We start from the raw sequence: 18,498 nt of genomic DNA on the forward strand, positions 1-18,498 counted from the left end.
GAATTTTCAAACATAATTGTAACTTATATAAGTTGCAACCTTAAAAAGTAAAAAGTTAAGATGCTAGTTGAATTATAATATAACCCAAAAAGAACTTATAATACATAATATTTTATGATATTATCATAACTAATTACAAGACTTTGCACGACAGCCCAGTTCAGCTCTAGCAGTCTTTTCATTTGCTCATCAAATAGCAAAAAATACATATGTATTATTGGTTCAGTAACATTTAAGAACATTAAACAATCTATCTATAACAGAAACATTGTTTCACCACATAGTGTACTGTTACTCCAGGTAAAAAATCACTTTTAATTGATACAGAGTCTTAGAAGAAAACTGACATCCTTAAGACAAAATTTAATGTGTAGATAAATATGGAAAACAATAATTTTGTCCATAATTCACACCTGTCTGGCTAGGTGTTTGGTCCCTCCTTTGTAGTAATGCAACACAGACTGCAGTCACAAAAAAGACTACTACCAGACCCCCAACAATCTGTTTCACACTCCATGTCTGTGCTGTTTTTGAAGATTTCTGCTTTGAACCCCTATTACCAACTGAACCTTTCTGTAGCTTTTCTTTGGAATCTCTTCCACCAGTTTCTGGTTTTAAGGTTGCCTGATGATTACAATTAAAGAAAGTGATAAAATGTTTTGATCAACTTTGATTCTTATGGGGCTTTACACCTTTTGTTATGTAAGTATAGGAAACAACATGATTATGAATGCAATTTGGTGTTAACTCTTTCACTCCCAAGATCTAAATACCAATTCTTCACACTGTCTACCATATATTTCTTTTAAGGTTGGCAATGAGAATTTAGGACTAAATCTAACAAAATCCTATAGTTGACATTTTTGGTACTTCTCATCACTCTTCTGCTTGAAAATGTACATGGAGTATAAATATATAGAGTTTATAAATATATTCATGGAGAAATTATCCATTAGTCACTCCTGAGTATCAAAGGCTTAAATGAAAACAGATATTAATAATAATTAAATGCTTATATGATAATTTAATGCTTATATAGTATACAATATTTTCCAAATATAATCTAATAAACCAAGGTTACAAAATGGCATATCTATAAATATTCCTACTATTACCAATCAGGTATAAACTAAACTACCATTCACACTTAATGAATATATCAAAGGTCAAAAGCAATACAAAATAGATGCCTACTTATTGCTGTCGCAAAAACATGAATATTCATTGCCCTACAAATTTAGATAGTAGTTTGTTCCAATAATACCCACCAAAGTATCCTCAATGTATTTTGACATTTCCTGTCCTGATAGTTCTCCATCTCCATCCTTATCATATTCAAATAAGATTTTTTGAAATTCCTGTTTAAAAAAACAACAACAACAACAATATAAAATAACAAAAATATCAAAAAAATGGAAATATAATGTAAAAAAGAGTCTTGGGTAAATGTTAGTATCTGGATAACTGCACACCTACCCCTCTCTTAACACAAAATTAACCTATCTTATTATCAGTTGACCACTGTTGGATTAAGCAAGGGGTGTATATAAGCGCATTTGCTCAGATACTGAAATTGATCATTCCTTACCAATGCACTCAATTCATGGTTACCATCCTCATTACTTAAAATATGCTGCTGTAAAGGATCTTCAAACTGTTCACTGTAAAGAAATAAATTCCAATGAGCAATTAATTAAAAATAGGTATTTGAAACAAAATCTATTCAGTTCTTTGTGCTTGCTTTACTGGCCAGTGAAATTAATCTAGATCATTAAGTTTGTGACAAAAGATAACACTGATTCCACACTCAAGGTCAGTACGACGATGGGAAAACCCCATTTCCTCAACAATTGTCTTTTATTTCCCTTTACACCAAAAATTCTGACAGTAGACATTGAACAACTAGCCTGAAGGGAAATGGCAAGTTTTGTTTCCCAGACACCCTGACTGTTCCTCTAGGCTTTGCCCTGTAGAATACTGAAGGTTTCCAGGGAAACAAAACTTACTTTTTCCCTATGGAGGTAGAAGTATTGTTATCCCTCCACTCAAAATAGAACAAATTATACAAGGGTACATGTCACTTAGCAACTTCATTGTAAAATGTTAGAAATCCAAAATGTAAATTAAAAAATCTATATATCAAAAATGCTAAAAATTCAAGAATTTTAAATGCAAACACTGTGAGATTAGAGCCCTCCTCATTTTAATGCAACAGGAAGATCACTTTCTTCCATTGAAATGGAGCCTTCAGTAGTCAAAGCATAAACATTAGAGCATAGTCCAATACTGATCTCTAGTCATAGTCAAGGAATAGCAGATAATAGGTTTGAAGTAACAGAAATTGTAATATTCAGGAAAACACCTTTTTCATATTATACACCACCAATTAAAATTTTCCAAATGTATTTTTCACTTCGTTTTTGAATGCATTTAGCTGCTTTGACTTCAAAAATATTTTCTTGAGGCAGGCTGGTACACAAATTTGCCGTAGTTTTAAGGTGCATGACCTGATCACATGCAAGGCAAAAGTTCAAGTCTTTGTTTCCATAGGAAGTTAATGATTTTGTTCCTCCTTAGGAGTTATATAGTTTTGACCCATGATATGTGACACATTTTCTTCCTTTCAGGACACGTATTTGAGTTGGGAGGTAGAGCAGAACAAATTTTTCCGAACTCTATTTAAAACTGAAATTTATGATAAATTTGTAACAAATCTGTTGGAAACACGTCTCCTTTCGTGTAAACTACTATATATTTCTGAAAAAGTGCAATAACTAAACAAGCAGAGACTGGTTTCTAAATAAAATACTTTGAATATTCTGCAGACGTAAACAACAAATAAGGAGCGATGAATAAGATAATTGTTTACCATTTTATTTCTCGTAAATGTATCGTATTTGCTAGAAATCACTGCAATAGATCGACAATTTATTTAGATCCACAAGCAAGGAGAAGTTTACGTCTATAGTTTAACAAAACAAATCTAATTTTCTTAAAGTTGTATATCAAATTCCATCTGATTCAAATCCAAATCGAAAACGAAACAATTCTGCCAGCACTTTCGCGCTTTATATTGTAAGCCGTGCTTCTTTCCTCATGGGACTGAATGTACAAAATCAAAGCACAAACAGAGAGAGAGGTAAATAAATATTACAACAAAGCCATGTTGCATGGATCTACGAGTATTCAGAGATTTCACTTTCTCAGCGGAAGTAAGGGGTCATGCATGGAATCACAAATCACGTGTAAAAACACTGGCACCTAAAAGGAAATAGGAATGAAAATTCTCACCTCGAGTGAATAAGAAAAACCAGCTTTAAAAAAAGCCCCAACAACAAAACGTGATTCCTATCCATCGCTCAGGCCCTTTGAAATAACAACACCATTCTCATGGGCAGTAAGCAAAATAACTGAGTCATGATTACGGTTGACTAATCCTTATTGTCCCTGTCAAGGTCTGCCAAGCTTAACTTCTCAGAATCGACTGAGTCACTCCGACGAGGTACCACGAGGCACATGAGCCCACGAGCAAAACAATCGAAAAGAGCATGCGTTACATTCATCCTTTGCCAATGGCGCCTGTCTTCAATATGTCTTCAAGTCGAGAAGTTCTACAACTTTACCGTCAGATGTTAAGAATGGGGAGTGCATTTACCAGTTATAACTTCAGGTGTGTAGTGCTCCTCGTGCTTTCTTATCACAAAGAAGATTTTGCCTGATATTTTGCAAATGCTGTTTTTTATCTCTAAATTTAGCCATCCCTCCCTGAAACGTTGTTGCCAAATTTCTACCTTTCATTACGTAATCGATCTTAGGAAGAGAGTCTGTCCAGTATGTATCTTAAGCGCAGTTCTATAAAGATGGACGCTGGTGTAGATTTTCTCGTTGTATCTTACCCTTTAGTCACAACGCTTACGAAATAACGTAACATCGCTCAAGGCATGCACGTGGTTCATATTCCAAGGGAATAACTTAATTAGTCCCAGACCTCCTTGTTGACATTGGTTAGCTGTTGACTGACATTTGGTTGTCATATGACCGCTTTGTTTGGTCCATTTCATCATTCCAGTTGTCTCTTTGGTAAAATTTCCGCACAGCCCCATACTACGTTATGCATTCAGTTCTTAGATAGACAAAACAATGACAAAAACTATACATTGCCTTTGGGAAAACAGATTTGTTTTACAATAGTATGGGGCTGTGCGGAAATGTTACCATTTCTTTCCCCTCCCTCCAATTTGTCAAGCCCTTAGGGGCTCCTCATTTGCTTGTTGAGGGGGTGAAAGGGGTTTTTGCATGATGCAGAATTAGTTCTTTTTTATTTGTTCACAACCTATGAAAATAATGTTTCCAGAGGGTCTTGATATTAGCAGGCAAGTCAAGAATTTAAAGAAAGCAACAAAACTTTTAAGTCTGTAAAACATGTTTCAACAGAAACTTCTGTCATCTTCAGTTAATTATATAATAAGTAGAACAATGCTAATTATGATAAATAGTGACAACAAGAAAAGAGGTAAAGCATGAAAGTGTGAGAATTAAAAGGATAGTTTTAGATTTACATGGTGTAATTGTTGATTCAAGGATGGTTATGGTTGTTCTCTTTGAATATGAATAGCCTCTTTTATCTTGAGTTGAAAACCAGTAGAGGCATGATCTAAAACATGGAAGTTATCTGCTGAACATAAAGTGCAGATTCTTTCAGATGCTTGAAAATGTGAGAGGCCATGTCACTGTCTAAGTGTTCTCTAACACTTGTGGAAAAATGCCAGCAGGTTTCACCAACATAACAGGCATTATAGCCAGCACATACAAACTTATAAACCACTTGTGAACGGAGCCCATTAGGGACAGGATCTTTCGCACCAAACAAGTGGCCGATTTTGATCAAAGCAAAAATCAGTTTAATATCCAAGTCATTGCAATATCACGTAGTAAAATGGTGAATCTTTTTTCGAGTGATAGCAGAAAAGTGGCCTATCTAGGGTAGCTCAAAGTAAAACATAACTGAAGTGGTGGGAAGGGAACCCCAGGAGATGATAATTGCTTTGGGTCCCAGTGATGTAACGGTTTATAATCTTCTCAATTAAATAAGCAGGGAAAAGATTCTTTTTTAGAATATCAGTAAGTTGTTAATGTCCTCATGAAACCCCAACCAGGTGTTATTAATCTTGTAGGCCCTATCAACGAGAGTCTTAATGAGACCCACTTTGTAAGAGTATGAGGTGAAGCTGAAATAATTAGTTAGTGACCCAGTGAAAGTTTTCTTGCAGTAAACACTAGTTAGAGAGGAATTGGGGTCATGGTTGTTAGTCAGGACATCTAAAAAGGGTAATTTGTGATTAACCTGCTTTTCTATAGTGAACCTGATGTTAGGGTGCCTAGAGTTGATATAGTGGAAAAATATAGTGGCATCGCAATCTGAGTTAAATAAGCAAAAAGTATCATCAACATACCAATGATAAAATAAAATTGTAGAGCCATGAAAATTTTGCAACCAAAGTTTTTCATGATGTCCCATGAAAAGATTAGCTAAGACAGGAGCAGGGGAGACCCTATGGCTATGCCATCTATTTGATCATAAAAAGAACCATTAAATATGAAATGAGTCTGGGCAGTAGCTGTAGTGAAGAGGCTTCTAAGGTCAGGTTTGCTTAGCTTTATGTTGGGATTGCCCTTGGAAATGTAATTGACCGCTAAGTCAATACACTCCTCAAGGGGTATGTTAGTATAGAGACTTTCAACATCAAAAGAAACCATAAACTTACAAGACATAGATAAAGATTGGAAACTGATTTACTTTCTCATTTTTGCTGTGTTCTGCAATAGGAGTGTGGCAGGGGATAATTTACAAAGTTTTCAATGTTAAAAAAAATATAAAAAAATAAATAAAAAATTGGAGCCCACAAGCAAAGGAAACACTTGAAATCTTATTGGGGTTGACGGTACTCTGCAGAGAATACCAAATCCTTGTGGTTAACTTAGGTGTTACACAAATAGGCCTACAAAGCATGTGGACTAGAATATTTTTCAATAGCAAGCTTGATCCTTAATAGCAACTTTATTGGCAATCAAAACAAAGAGCATACCTCAAGGATCTAAAAAAGAAAATACACATAAGACCCACTTTAAACACCAAACTTTTTATGACATAACCCAATACCTTGAATTAAACACATGAAAAGTTCAGCATCCATGTCAACTTATTTTAAAAGCAAATACTTCAATTTTGGATAGCCCAGCTGCTCTCTTTTCCAGGCTTGGCAGAAAATTTGTGCATGAAACAGCTTTGGAATGGATTCTTCACAAACTCGCATACTTTCATAAGCAAAACTGAATGCTTAATTTACTTTGAAGCAGTTTTCTTGGAAAAGCTACTTGGAACAGCTGTAAAAAATGATTGAATCCTGGATCTCCATCAACTGGCCTTTTTTTGTTATTTGGGGAGGTCAGATAAATGGCATACAAAAAAGGCTTAGCGTACCAAATTCAATCTTTTTTTTGTGGAGGTAAATCTGAGGAATTTCTCTTTTAATGGATGTTGTTTAAATCTTTATGTTAGGATGTATGCCACCAGAAGAATAAAAGATGCCTTCAGAGAAAACAAAGATATCTCAGATCCAGAAAAAATCAGGACACTAATTAAGAGAGCAGAGGATAGTTTACAAGTAATGAAAAGACAGGTACCTGTTCATCTTTTTCTTATTCTTTACTTGCCATTTTTCTTTTATCAAAGTTATCAGGATTAGATACTAACACTTCCAAAACAGCAAAAAAAAAAAAAAGAGATAGACTAGATATTGTTTGGTGTCAATTTTAGTATGTGTTACAAGTGAAAACAAAAAACACTTGTGAGTACTGAACCCTGCCCAGATCTAGGTTAGCAGTTTGATAATCTACAAACTGATCCATTGAAAAATCATTGGTTGAAGGTAAGCTAGGGCGGATGTTAGGTCTATATATCACAAATGTCCCACATATTAGCTCTGATCAGTAGCATGAAATGTGTTCTGGGTAGAGACAGAGTGAGAAAGACCATATGATATGTTTTATATTGCATCTTTTGCAGGTGTCCTTAGGTCAAATGTACAGACATGAAAAGCTGGTGATAGAAAAGAAAAGATGATATTCAGCTATGAAAGAAGAGGTTTCATTTATTGGACAAGCAAATGTCACATATTCCATTGGAGATTATTCTATAATTACTGTGTGTTGATTTCCCTGATTAAGAGGAGACAAGTTGCATGCAGTGAGGATCAGAACACTTCTTTGCGGAAAAGAACATTTTGTTATATTGTGGCCACAGCACATATAATTTATGTGGGATGCAATGTGCATGTAGCCTAATTTGCTGTACAAGTTAATGACACAAAGCATTGTGTAATACTTGACTGTTTGCCCTTCAATTAATTTTGCAGGATCACTTTTCTTCCTGGAATGAGTATAAACTGACTGTGAGCTGTTCATGGATTTTTTTTACCTACAGGGGTGCTCATTCAACTGGCATGAATAGCTGACGGCAATGGAAAGTTTACTTTAAGATTCCTCTTCAGCCAATCTGTAATTGTTAATGCTCTTGATGAATACTTTTTATAAGTGCAGGTAATCACATGATTTCTAGTGCAATTTGGAATAAATAAACACGAGTAAATTTTTCAAAGACTAACAAAATTGCATAAGTGCGTAGGGTGAGTGCAATTTGAGGTCTTTGAAAAATTTACAAGTGCTTATTTATTCCAAATTGCAGAAGAAAAATCATGTGATTACGTATTAATAATATAAATGAAAAAATAAGAGATAGCTTATCATAATTATGCAGAAGTAAAGCACGTGCATCAAGTGTAAAAATAATTTATTCAAACCCTGCAAGTGACATGTCAGATCAAAACAATAATATACAATGATATTTTCACATCTTTAAGATGCAAAAAAAAAGTTCAAAGTCCAGCTGAACAGTTCAAGGAATTGTTCAGTCTGGTTTGTTACTTATTTGCATTGAAATAACCCTCTTCTGCATTGAACTACCTGAAATGCATTTATCTTTACCAATCAGAACTGAGTAATTTTTTCATGTATCCTATTATGATGATAATAGGTTGCCTTTCTTCCCCCCCCCCCCCCCAATATTTGTTGTCTGAGCATGAGAAATAGTTACTCTTGTTGTCTTAACATTTGTGAACAATGTGTGAATGATGAAAATAATTTTTATTCCTTTTGGCATTGAAAACATGGGATGGCATAAGTCAAACACCTGAACACTCAAGGAGTTGACTTATGCCTCTTAGCTTACATCCTCCTAAAAAAACAGTTGTTTCAGTTTGGCCAGACCTTGTACCTGGTTAAAACCTTAATGGCAGATTTGGTGCTAACACAAGTTGTAATCAGCTATGTTACCATCTGCATTTTGTTACATGTATTCCATATATTTTGAAAAAAACAATGAATAAACTGTTAACTCCTAAAATCTAATGAACAATTTCCCCTCTCTCATTGCAACAATCAAAAGAATTGTACTGGCTTCCTTGAGAAGTAACCCACACGAAGCAGATTGACTTACCTAACAGTGTTGTAACAACCTTAACCTTTTAACCAGCATCTAATTTTCTCCTTAAACATTATCCTTGGATCACACACATAAGAAGAAAGGATATTATCTCTAGCTGAAGAATCTCCTGATTGTTAAACAAATTCTCGTCAGCACCTTGAGAAATTCACGGATAACAGCACAGAGAATATGTATACTGATGTTAGTAAGTGAGAGGTTTAAAAATTAATTGCTTATAATTTTACACACCTTTTTACCTTAAGCTAATCATGTTTTTGGACCTCAAATGAATCAATTTTGTGAGGAGAAATCCCATTTCGGTCACTCGAGTGAGGGAGAGGACTCATTAATTTATTGTTTCCTAGGCAATGTGATTGGGTGATATTGGTGCTTCTTTCTAAAAATGTTGACGGTCAAAATATTGTGCCTGATAAGAGTTCTTGTGTCCGTATTCAAAGTCCTCTCCTATTTTAACTTATTTTAAGTCCTTCCTGTGCGTAAATGGGTGAGAGGCAGACAATAAAGGTCATAATTTTGCGTTTGGATTGTTTTCTTCTGTTTACCGGTCCTAAATCCCTTTGAACAGAGTAAGTGAGAATCGTCGTGCGAGTGCGCTAGGCGAGGGAAAGGCCAGGTGAAACTAATTTTAGATAAAAAAAAATATTTTGAAAACTTTAACACTCGTACTTTGTAGCTGTTCCTCGACTATGTCACAGTAAATTCTGTTGAGCAGGTTAAACAGCTGGTGTGTCCCTACATTTTGTGCGAGGGCTACACCACAACCTATTTCATCATTGCAAAACCGTGCTCTACGCGAACAAACTTGTTTGAGGCGCTCGACAAGGGTATTTTCCACTCTGCTTTGGTTTTCGCGGAGGCGAAACGGCACAAAGCGCAGGTTAGTGTGTTCAGGAATACAGACCACCAAACAACAAAATTAAACTTGGAGTGATCGTTAATCCTCTATATCCTCCTTCCTCCTGGATGGAATCTCTTCAGAATGGCCGGAAAGATTTAGTGGAATTCCTGTGTGGTCTCGTTTAACATAAATAGCCTATGATACTCATTGAAGCAATTTTATCATAGGCAGGTGATACTTGAAATAATGGACAGATCAAGTATCGTACGAACTCCATCCGAAGTAAATCACCGCTAAAAGTTATGGATCTTGGCAAACCGTGTTAAATACCCAGGCGATAAAAAAAAAACTTAAAAATGTGCGACTACATTGAGTGCAAGAAAATAAAAGACCACCAAATGACTAAACTTAATTCTGTGACCTTTCCATCCCCGCCTCCCCCCCCCCCCCCATTACCAATTCTTCTCTCCCCCTCCCTCCACCAGCTACCTGTTTGCTTCAACGTGAACGCGGAAAGCCAGTTGCACAGTTAACAGATTCTAATATTTTGTCTCGAGCTTCGAGTGCTAAGCCAACATGGGGCGACCTACTGTTCCTGTTTCGCTTAATACCTTTGTGTGAAACGTGCACATCTAAAAGTGTTGTGGCGAAGCAACATCACGAATTAACAGCTTACATCCTTCCTTAAGCAAAAGAGGATCATGCGAGAACAGCGGGATGGCGTTTAAACCCGTTGAAAAATAATGTTGGGGAATTGCGAGAACTGTACTCTGAATTCATCGAAAATAAACTATGACGGAGTTATTTGAGGAAAGGAATTTTAGCTAAGTAAACGCTCTCTATGCATGAATTCGTACTCTTGTGCACGATAATTATCGACAGACTGACATAAGAATGAAGAGAGACCAAAAACATTGTCTTTCCGAAAGAAAGAAATCTCCTCGGCAAGGCAGTGCGGTTTCTGTAATTTGCCTATGTTTTCTGGTTGTAAAGATCAGGATATGAAGCAATTTTGCATGCATGATATATAAGGGTTCGTGTTTTTAAAAATAAACGACAGGATAAGTTCAATATTATTGGAGAGCTTTCAGATGTTAATCGAAAATATGCAAAACGATTTGAAATAGGAATGAAAGAATTCCTTATCTTACAGAATATAATTCGGCTGAATATCTTAGTTCTTTGAAAAATGGAGTATACTGTAAGCATTAAATTCATAACAGCGCTGCTTTATCATTTTTACGTGAGCTTGCCTAACTCAACAACTGACAGCAATTATGAATTCACGGCTGCATCATTTTGATGTTCCTGTTTTCAAAATCTTTTAACAGCCACAGAATGGAAGGAAGACGTTGCAAATGTCAAGGGGGAGTAGTAAAGTTAAATAAAATTATTCTTCTTCAAAAATTTTGAAAATAGCAGCACGAAAAAATGAATTGGCCGACTCAACAGTTTTAAGGCTCGAATTAATTACAACTCAAGAACACTTGTTCCACTATGACGCGTTTCTCCTTTGTTTTCGAGTTATGGAATAGTGGTTAAAAGCAATAAGAACATTCTTTTATCATATTGTCATTGATTACATTGAATAAAACAGGAAGACTTGAACTCATAAAACTACTACTCAATTATTTATATATGTTGGTCTAAGAGTGAAGTATATTTATTGCAGAACACCAAATGTGTGAAAAAATAGAAATAACTACCCGGCGAATGATTTTGTTTTGCCTCACATTAGAACGGCAAGCTATGTCATGAGAAAAACTACAACAAGAGAGATCTGTCAGCTCGAAAAAAAAACTTCAAGCTTACCTAAAAACACAATGTCATTTTTCACAACCGATCTACGCCAGTTTTCATGACAGGGAACTTTCCGGCAGTAAATTTTAAACCTTTTTTGAGTTACGTCCATCTGTTTATCTGTACAGTCAGCTGGTGTTACTACTTGCTAACCGTTCTACCTTAAGATTATTGAAGGGAACTTTTGAAATCTTAGTATAGAAGGTAAAAAAATAATTGAATAAGAGAACAAGGTAATAACAAGCGCAAGGGAAAATTTGTCAGCTCTCAGTTTGTTTACTACGATTTCATTAGTCAGTCTCTTACGACTTCCCTTGTATCATGACGTCGACCGCCGCTATCAACATCCGCTGTAAGAGAAACAACTGAATCGAGGTTATAAGAAAGTCGAATTATTAACAAAACCTAGCATGTGTCATGCTTTTTTAAAGAACACCGGATTTCTATTTTCGCTTTGTTACAAGTAGCAGACTTTTCTTTGAATGAAGAAGATCTCTATTCGATAAAATGTCGTTTCCCGGGTTTAAATGTTCGAAGTAATTTACATTTTACCAATACACCGGTATTGCATGAATGAATTTCCCTTGTTCTTGTAGAAATGTTTATCGTAGAACTTAGGATACCGGGACCCACGATGTTTACTTCCGGTAAATGAGACCTCACTGACCCCGCTTAAGCCGAAAACAAAAATTGCACATTTAATTGAGGCCAAAGTTTATTGTCTGTAATAATTTACATGTTGATTTGCACTCTGCTACTAGATCTGAGATCCAGGAAGTTTTTGCTGAAAAGAATATATTCCGCTGGCACCGAGGGGCTCTAATGTACTTCACCGATAGAGTATAAGAAGCGACGCAAAAACGAAAGTGATAATTTCTCAGAAACGTCAGTCAACCAGTACGCAGTATTTCGCGGAAAAGAAGATTTGACAGTTTAATTCCTACTACACCGTGTGCGACCAACTCTGACCGCAAGGGATCGTATGTTTATTTAGTCTAGGAAAAATTATCTCAGAACGTTGCCAGTTCCCAGTTCCTGTGTGATTTCATCGTCTTCCGTACATTTACACCTAAATGAGGATCGGTTGGAGGTCCACAGACTAAACTACTTATATCTCTCTTTGCTGAAACTCCGAAATGAAATTTGGAAATCATGTTCTCGTCGAATCTGTTTCTCTTTTTAGTCCTGTCACTGACTGTGAATGTTTCAGCTGGAGTTTACTTCTTCCTCGCTCCAGCGCTCGCCTTTCCTATTTCAAAGTCAGATAGCGAGATCGCTAAACGGCTGATCAAATTCTACAAGGAAAAACCAAGGCTCATCCGAAAACTGTAAGTACCGCTATAACCTTTTCAATTTTTTCTTTACAGTAATTTTTTTAATAATCGTAAGGGGAAAATGTCTCTCGAAAGACATTTTTCATGGAAAGGAAGCGTGGAAGTAAACAGTGTTATTCCATTAAACTTCAGTAAGGCGCTTTCGTTGAAGCTCTTTTCCGCGAATCATTCATTCAGGCTGAAGGTAGTTATTTCACGCGTGCTTTCACGCATGAACACATCGTATCACGCGCGTATTGCGTCAAGATTTAAGCACGTTCTGGTCAAAGAAAGCGACGAGTATTGAATGTTGTCTTGAAAATCATTTAAAGAATAATAAGTATCGAGACGTTCTAAACAAAGAAAAGAAATATTCTGTAAGGAAAATTCAAAATGAATGTTGACCACAAAATATTAATATCTAAAGATCCACGATTGATTCGCTGCAGGAAATTAAACTTACGTAGTATTCCTTAAGTACGGAATTTTCACTTAATTCTGAAAGAGCACTATTGTGTGATAAAAACCTGCGTGTTTTTCATGCGATAAAAAAATATTCTATATTATTGCAATTACTGAATAATAAGTACATTTAGAGACCCAATTTTGAACCTCAACCAGCTGTTTTTTAGAACTGTCACTTTCCAGCGATTTTTTTCCGCAAACCCCTTTCACTTTCTGCTTGTGGCTTTGTGTGTTTTAATTTCGATAGCCATCTTAGCTCATAACAGCCTGCAGAGTTCCCCGCTTGGTTTGAAAAAGTGCTACGAGCACAATAATAATTGGCTTTGGCTAATGATCGATTCGGTTACGTGAAGCCCGATCGACCTCCTGACTTCGATTCTTATAATGTTCCTGATATAACGGCTGTTCTTTCATTTAATGCCCCGAAAATCTAGTCAATAGGTGTCTTTAAAACGTTTATTCTTCATATTTGAATTTCACACAGAAAAATCTTAGAAATGTGACCTCGGTATTTTGGGGTTTACCCCTTATGTAACTTAAAGCGACACGCGAAATGTCATTCTGTCACGAACACAGCTTTAAACAATTTACGGGGAATAACACGCACGGTTGTAATAATTCATTCTGTTTTTTCGTAGATTTCGGTTTTCAAAATAGTATATTTACAGCGCAGTACCTTCCCGTTATCTAAAAATAGTACAACAGGATTGCAACAAAACAAAGACCATCGTAGACCTAAAAGAACAAGTGAGCTGATTGGCCAAATTTCAGCTTCCGTATCGAATCTTGACATTATCATGTAAGTTATAACTGGACGCGTGTTTTTTCCTCTCGACACGTGGATAGTTACCAGGCGGTCTTAGCCTTCACACGTGTATCCATTGAGAGTTTGTTTCATTTGCGAATTACTTTATTTTCTTTGTAAAAGATCGAATGTGGCTTGATCGAGACGCCGACGAATAAATTACTTTTCAAGCACGAATTTAAAAATGTGACAAGGCTGCAGTCTTGCGTGACAAAATTTGAATTCTCTTTAATTGGCGTCTAATCCAAAAGTTGATTCTAGAAGCTTATCCCGTAGCGTTTAACTTGATGCCGAACTCCATGAATCTCAAGAGTATCAATTTGCAACTTTGCTGCACTTTTCTCTCCTTGTTAAGACAAAGAGTAAAAAATTAGGCCAAAGTAAAACTGGGGGAGTCTTGATCTATCGCTATATTCCTGTTACTAATAACAAAAAAAATTGTATGGTGCTCACTGAAGAGAATAGCAGCTCTGATCTTGCCCTACTTCCGCGTTGAGGACGAGAATAGGACCACTTGCACGGACAAGTTCTAAGCCACAAAAACTATAGTTAGTATTCTGCAATCCGCTGAACGAATACAGGGGATATTGAAGGGTAGAGGAGAACAATACTGTAAATATTGGCGGTGCTCCGCTAAGAACGCGGCTTACACCGATTGATAAGTTCCCGTGTCTCTGTGTGGAATAGCGCCTTTTTTTGCAGTCAGCTGACGATGGTTCTGACGCCAATTAACAATTAGCTTAAGGCTTTAACTCATTGTACAGAAATATACGATTTATTCATTTCGACTTTTATTTATTCTGAGGGTCATAAATTTATCAATTTCATTATTTCTTGCCGAATGGTCCCCCCGTCAGATAAAGTCCTAATATAATTTCTAATCCTCGGTCAATATGGCTTCGTCCTTAATACTCAAAGTTCCTGATATCGGCTAAGGGCGGGAAATAAAGTAATCTGATCCCTTGTGGATTTGCTTTGTATTTAATTAATCACACATATTTTTTCTCCCTTTTCCAGCTTCAGGGACCAAATTTTTGCCATCCTGCTTTTCTCCTGTGGACTCTACTGCTCTTCCTCGAGAGACACGTACACCAAGCCTCTTCGCAACACATCATCGACCTTCTTGATCTTCTTCGCCATATACCTTGGAAACTACGTGTTCAAGTTTTGTCAGGACTTTTTATTGAGACGCGAGCTCCCTCTATACAAGATTAGCTTGCTGCATCACTTTGTGACTGCCACGACTTACGGCGTGATAATTGCTTACAGACAGAACTCAATATCTGGCGTAGTGGGGCTTCTTTTCGAGGGAAGCGTCTTTGTATTCGACTTGAACTCTCTGCTTCGATTTCTGGGCGTGAGCAAAACCGGTTGGCTCGTCTTGTGCACGTCTGCGCTCCGATTCTTTCTCACAATTTTACTAAGGGCGCTGTGTCCTATCGCCTTACTCGTGATAACTCTTTCGTCTTACACACCTTTGTCTTTGGAGTACGTTCCTCTCGGGTTTTTCTTCATGAACATCGTGTTCTTTGCCATGATAAATGGATGGCACATTAAGGTGTCGCTTGAGGGCCTCAAAAAGCGTTTGCTAGCGAGACGCCTGTCGTATTATTACAGCAGACCGAGGGCAGCCAGTGATGGTAATTTCACCAACGGTATGGAGCTAAACAATGTCACCTCGCTGACTCAAGCAATAACACGCACTGCTTTACCCATCATTATACCAAGCGACGCAAATTTCAGACTTTCGTCTCCCGTATCAAACGTGAATATGAACAGTGATGAGGTATCTAACATTGCTGTTTCGCGACACGAACGAACGTTACCTCAAATTAATGTCATTATCAACGATACGCCAGAGTCGAATGAACCAATAATCCAAGTGTAATCGGGAATGTTGGTTATTTCATCAGGGGTGCTATACAAGACAACTCTACAGATCATATAAAGAGATATTGGCCATGCATTTATCACGAGTAAGGAGCAAAAAAAAATGAAGCCAGTCCCGAAAAGGATTCAGAACTTGGGCCCTCTGTTCACTGATCGAAATTGCTTTGTCATTAAGCCAAAGAGAAGTCTCCATTAAGTCAACTTTTGACCATGAGCCGCTATCATAAACTACATGTAATCTCAGATCTTGCTTAAAAATTGTAGCCAATCATGAAAAGACTTCCAAGAACTGTGCGAGAAGCTTTTTAAATTTTAAAATTGTACATAAGTTAAAAGGTACATTCATCGAAAGGTGAAAATCTGTTAATTTTATGTTTTATTTCTAGCGGGCTTTGCTGTTGATACTTGTGAAAAACGGTCAATTAGTAGTTCACTTTCAAAAACGAATTAATGAAAATAAAAGAAAACATTATCAGTTAAGAATCTTTTTTAAGCGGTCACTGTGGAAAAGCTTCAGATAACTGGCGCAGCTGCATTTCCCTGGACACAAAACCCTCGCTACGTGATCTCCGTCATTTTCATGATTATAAAAGAATGAATGCTTTGCCATCCATCCTACACGTTTACCTTTGTTCTGACACGTGCTATGAATCGCAACATAATTTATTCTAATCATTACACGCGTAAACGTGGTGAATCTCATGTAGATAAAAAGCAAAAGAAATGTTACCTTTAATCTCACGGACCGACTAGAATCCGGAAAAGTCGCCAAGATGTCCATCAAAACCGGAAAAAACGAGATGTATTAATCGCTCGAAAGCGAAATTCAATCAGCGTAAGTTGATACAAAAGTTATATTAAACTAGAAAAGAGAAAATAACACAAAAAAAAACTTTTCGCTCATTGAAATTACATGTTGAAAAAGTTGATACCGAAGCTGCGGTACACACTAAATCCAGAACAAAACTGAAGCGCACAAATTGGCAAAAACTTAATAAGATTCATGCATAATTTGTACTCCTAATCACGAAATCGGCTCTTTCCTCTTAGAGAAACACTAAAGAAGAAACGTTCGATGATAGAAAAATGATTTTTTTCGATTTTTCTTTTTTCGTTTTTCCGATTTTCATGATCATTACTATCTTCCCGTGCAAAACTTCATTCGTAATAGAACGAATTCCTTTTCGGCTGTCGGCAATTTTTCCGTTGACAGATGTCACGTTCATCCTCCCATCAGTGCTTCTGTCAAATTTTTCGCGGAATACAAATTCGTGACTCATGGCAGCTCTGCAGGGAGATGGCACGTCGGTCAGTTACTTGGCGACGCGAGTGCCTCTGAAGTGGAAGCTTTTCTAATGGAAAGAAAAATAAAGCTTCAATTCAAATCGTTTTGATGAGGAACCATGTGGCTCTGATAAAAAACAAACAAACCAAGATCGCGTTTGAGCGGATCAGTTAGTCAACAATTGGCGTGGCTTATCCGCTGTTTCGGTATCTACTGCGGTTTTCGTTCTTTCTATATTAATGACAATCATTCTCCGGTATATGAGGACAAAATCTAAGCGGTTTTTCGGTTTCAAGAGCGGAGTTTCAGTTTCGACGGAATAGTTAACCGCAGTTTTCCAGTTTCGAATAGAAAAACCAAAGCCATTAAACATATAATTATAGGAAGCAAGAAACGTGTAGATCGTGGGCGCGGCGTTTCGTGATCGTGATACATCGGCTGCCAGACTATGTCCTTGCGAAGCTTCAGATGATAGTCGCGTTAATCTGCCAACAAGTGACTCACTCTTTTACGAAGCCAAGTGGCCTTTCATTGTGCGTTTTGAATACGCTTGCATTTATAAATCTTCGATAAGCAATATCAGAAGCATGTGGCAGTATTTTATTTCAACTTGATGTTTCAGAGTGAGCGTGTCAAGTGGCGATGGGACTACACAAAGGAAAAGATACCCCCCCCTCCCCCCCCACCCCCACCCCTGGCCTCAGTTTAGTACTCGTTTCAAAAGCAGGCTTTTGGGGTCGAAATAATTAATTTTGATTAGTTATTATTATTGGATTGGCAGCAATAGCACATCATTTCCTTTTCTTTTTTTTTCCCTTGATTAATTATGGGAAAACTAGTGAAAAACAGTAGATTGCATAGACAAGCGTATCAACTCCCAAGGTTAACTTACCGTTGTTCCCCATATAGGCACCCGGGTGCTTAATGAAAGGGGGTTGCTAATCATCCCGCTGTACTGATTTTTCTGTAGTTAAAGCTGAAAAAGTTATAAAGGGGCAATTCTGAGAAATATATTTTCCTTTTTAGCCTACTATTTAAGAAAGTGCCTGAGGGAAGAGGAGAGCGCTTAGTCGTGGGGGGTGTTTATTATAGCGTGGGCGCTTATTAAAGCGTAGGCGCTTATGCGAGGAAATTCGCTAGGCACTTAATATAACTCCGTCGGTCAAACTGTCATCTGCTTCAGCAAAGAGCTCTTTTCTCACATTTTGCATCATCCCACGACCACAACTTGGGTCATGCACTGACTAATTTTTGACCTGCAAACTAGCGTTTTGGTATCTTTTAAAATTCAATTCTCATCCCATCCGACACCGAATGAACTTAAGAAGAAAAACAAATTATGGCGATTGCAGCTGCTTTTTCTTTTTCGATCTCATGTTATCATGTTGCTCCTTTACGATCCATTACATTACTGTACTAATCAAACTCAGCAAAAATAGTAAACTTTTTATTCTACGTTTTGATACAATAAACTTTTCGGCCTCGTATAAGCCTTCCCCGTTTGAAATGATTTCTTTGTTCGTTTCTCAACGACATCGC

At 36.9% G+C, this 18,498-nt stretch overlaps 3 protein-coding genes and 1 long non-coding RNA gene across 6 annotated transcripts in view; 2 read left to right on the plus strand and 2 right to left on the minus strand.

The window, feature by feature from the left end:
• Window positions 1–3,517, minus strand: part of LOC113685338 (uncharacterized) — a 26,210-nt gene extending 22,693 nt beyond the window's left edge. For both annotated transcript variants that reach the window (XM_089200383.1, XM_089200382.1), the window contains exons 1-4: window positions 3,292–3,517; window positions 1,589–1,661; window positions 1,269–1,358; window positions 414–624 (exon numbers count right to left, since the gene is read on the minus strand). In XM_089200383.1, coding sequence (XP_089056509.1) covers window positions 414–624; window positions 1,269–1,358; window positions 1,589–1,661; window positions 3,292–3,356 — 439 coding nt within the window. In that variant the 5' untranslated portion in view covers window positions 3,357–3,517. The remainder of the gene's footprint in view (window positions 1–413; window positions 625–1,268; window positions 1,359–1,588; window positions 1,662–3,291) is intronic.
• Window positions 3,477–8,461, plus strand: LOC113685425 (LYR motif-containing protein 4). Its single transcript, XM_027202937.2, has 3 exons — window positions 3,477–3,670; window positions 6,560–6,680; window positions 7,067–8,461. The coding sequence occupies exons 1-3, from the start codon at window positions 3,549–3,551 to the stop codon at window positions 7,121–7,123; spliced, it is 300 nt and encodes a 99-aa protein (XP_027058738.2). The 5' UTR covers window positions 3,477–3,548; the 3' UTR covers window positions 7,124–8,461.
• Window positions 8,462–11,550: 3,089 nt separating this feature from the next.
• LOC113685374 (uncharacterized) lies at window positions 11,551–16,154 on the plus strand. The gene is made up of 2 exons (XM_027202880.2): window positions 11,551–12,529; window positions 14,802–16,154. The coding sequence occupies exons 1-2, from the start codon at window positions 12,354–12,356 to the stop codon at window positions 15,670–15,672; spliced, it is 1,047 nt and encodes a 348-aa protein (XP_027058681.2). The 5' UTR covers window positions 11,551–12,353; the 3' UTR covers window positions 15,673–16,154.
• A 165-nt stretch (window positions 16,155–16,319) lies between these two features.
• Window positions 16,320–17,999, minus strand: LOC149048099 (uncharacterized). Of its 2 annotated transcripts, none has more exons than XR_016184974.1 (2): window positions 17,852–17,999; window positions 16,320–17,026 (listed from the first exon to the last, which is right to left on the minus strand). It is a non-coding gene; the product is annotated as an uncharacterized LOC149048099 (long non-coding RNA). The 2 variants fall into 2 exon arrangements; XR_016184975.1 differs by lacking the exon at window positions 17,852–17,999 and adding an exon at window positions 17,106–17,246 and having other exon boundaries at window positions 16,567–17,026.
• Window positions 18,000–18,498: the final 499 nt, after the last annotated feature.

This window comes from Pocillopora damicornis, chromosome 3, assembly GCF_964200805.1.
Source record: "Pocillopora damicornis chromosome 3, jaPocDami1.2, whole genome shotgun sequence".
In the NCBI taxonomy this organism is placed as follows: domain Eukaryota; kingdom Metazoa; phylum Cnidaria; class Anthozoa; order Scleractinia; family Pocilloporidae; genus Pocillopora; species Pocillopora damicornis.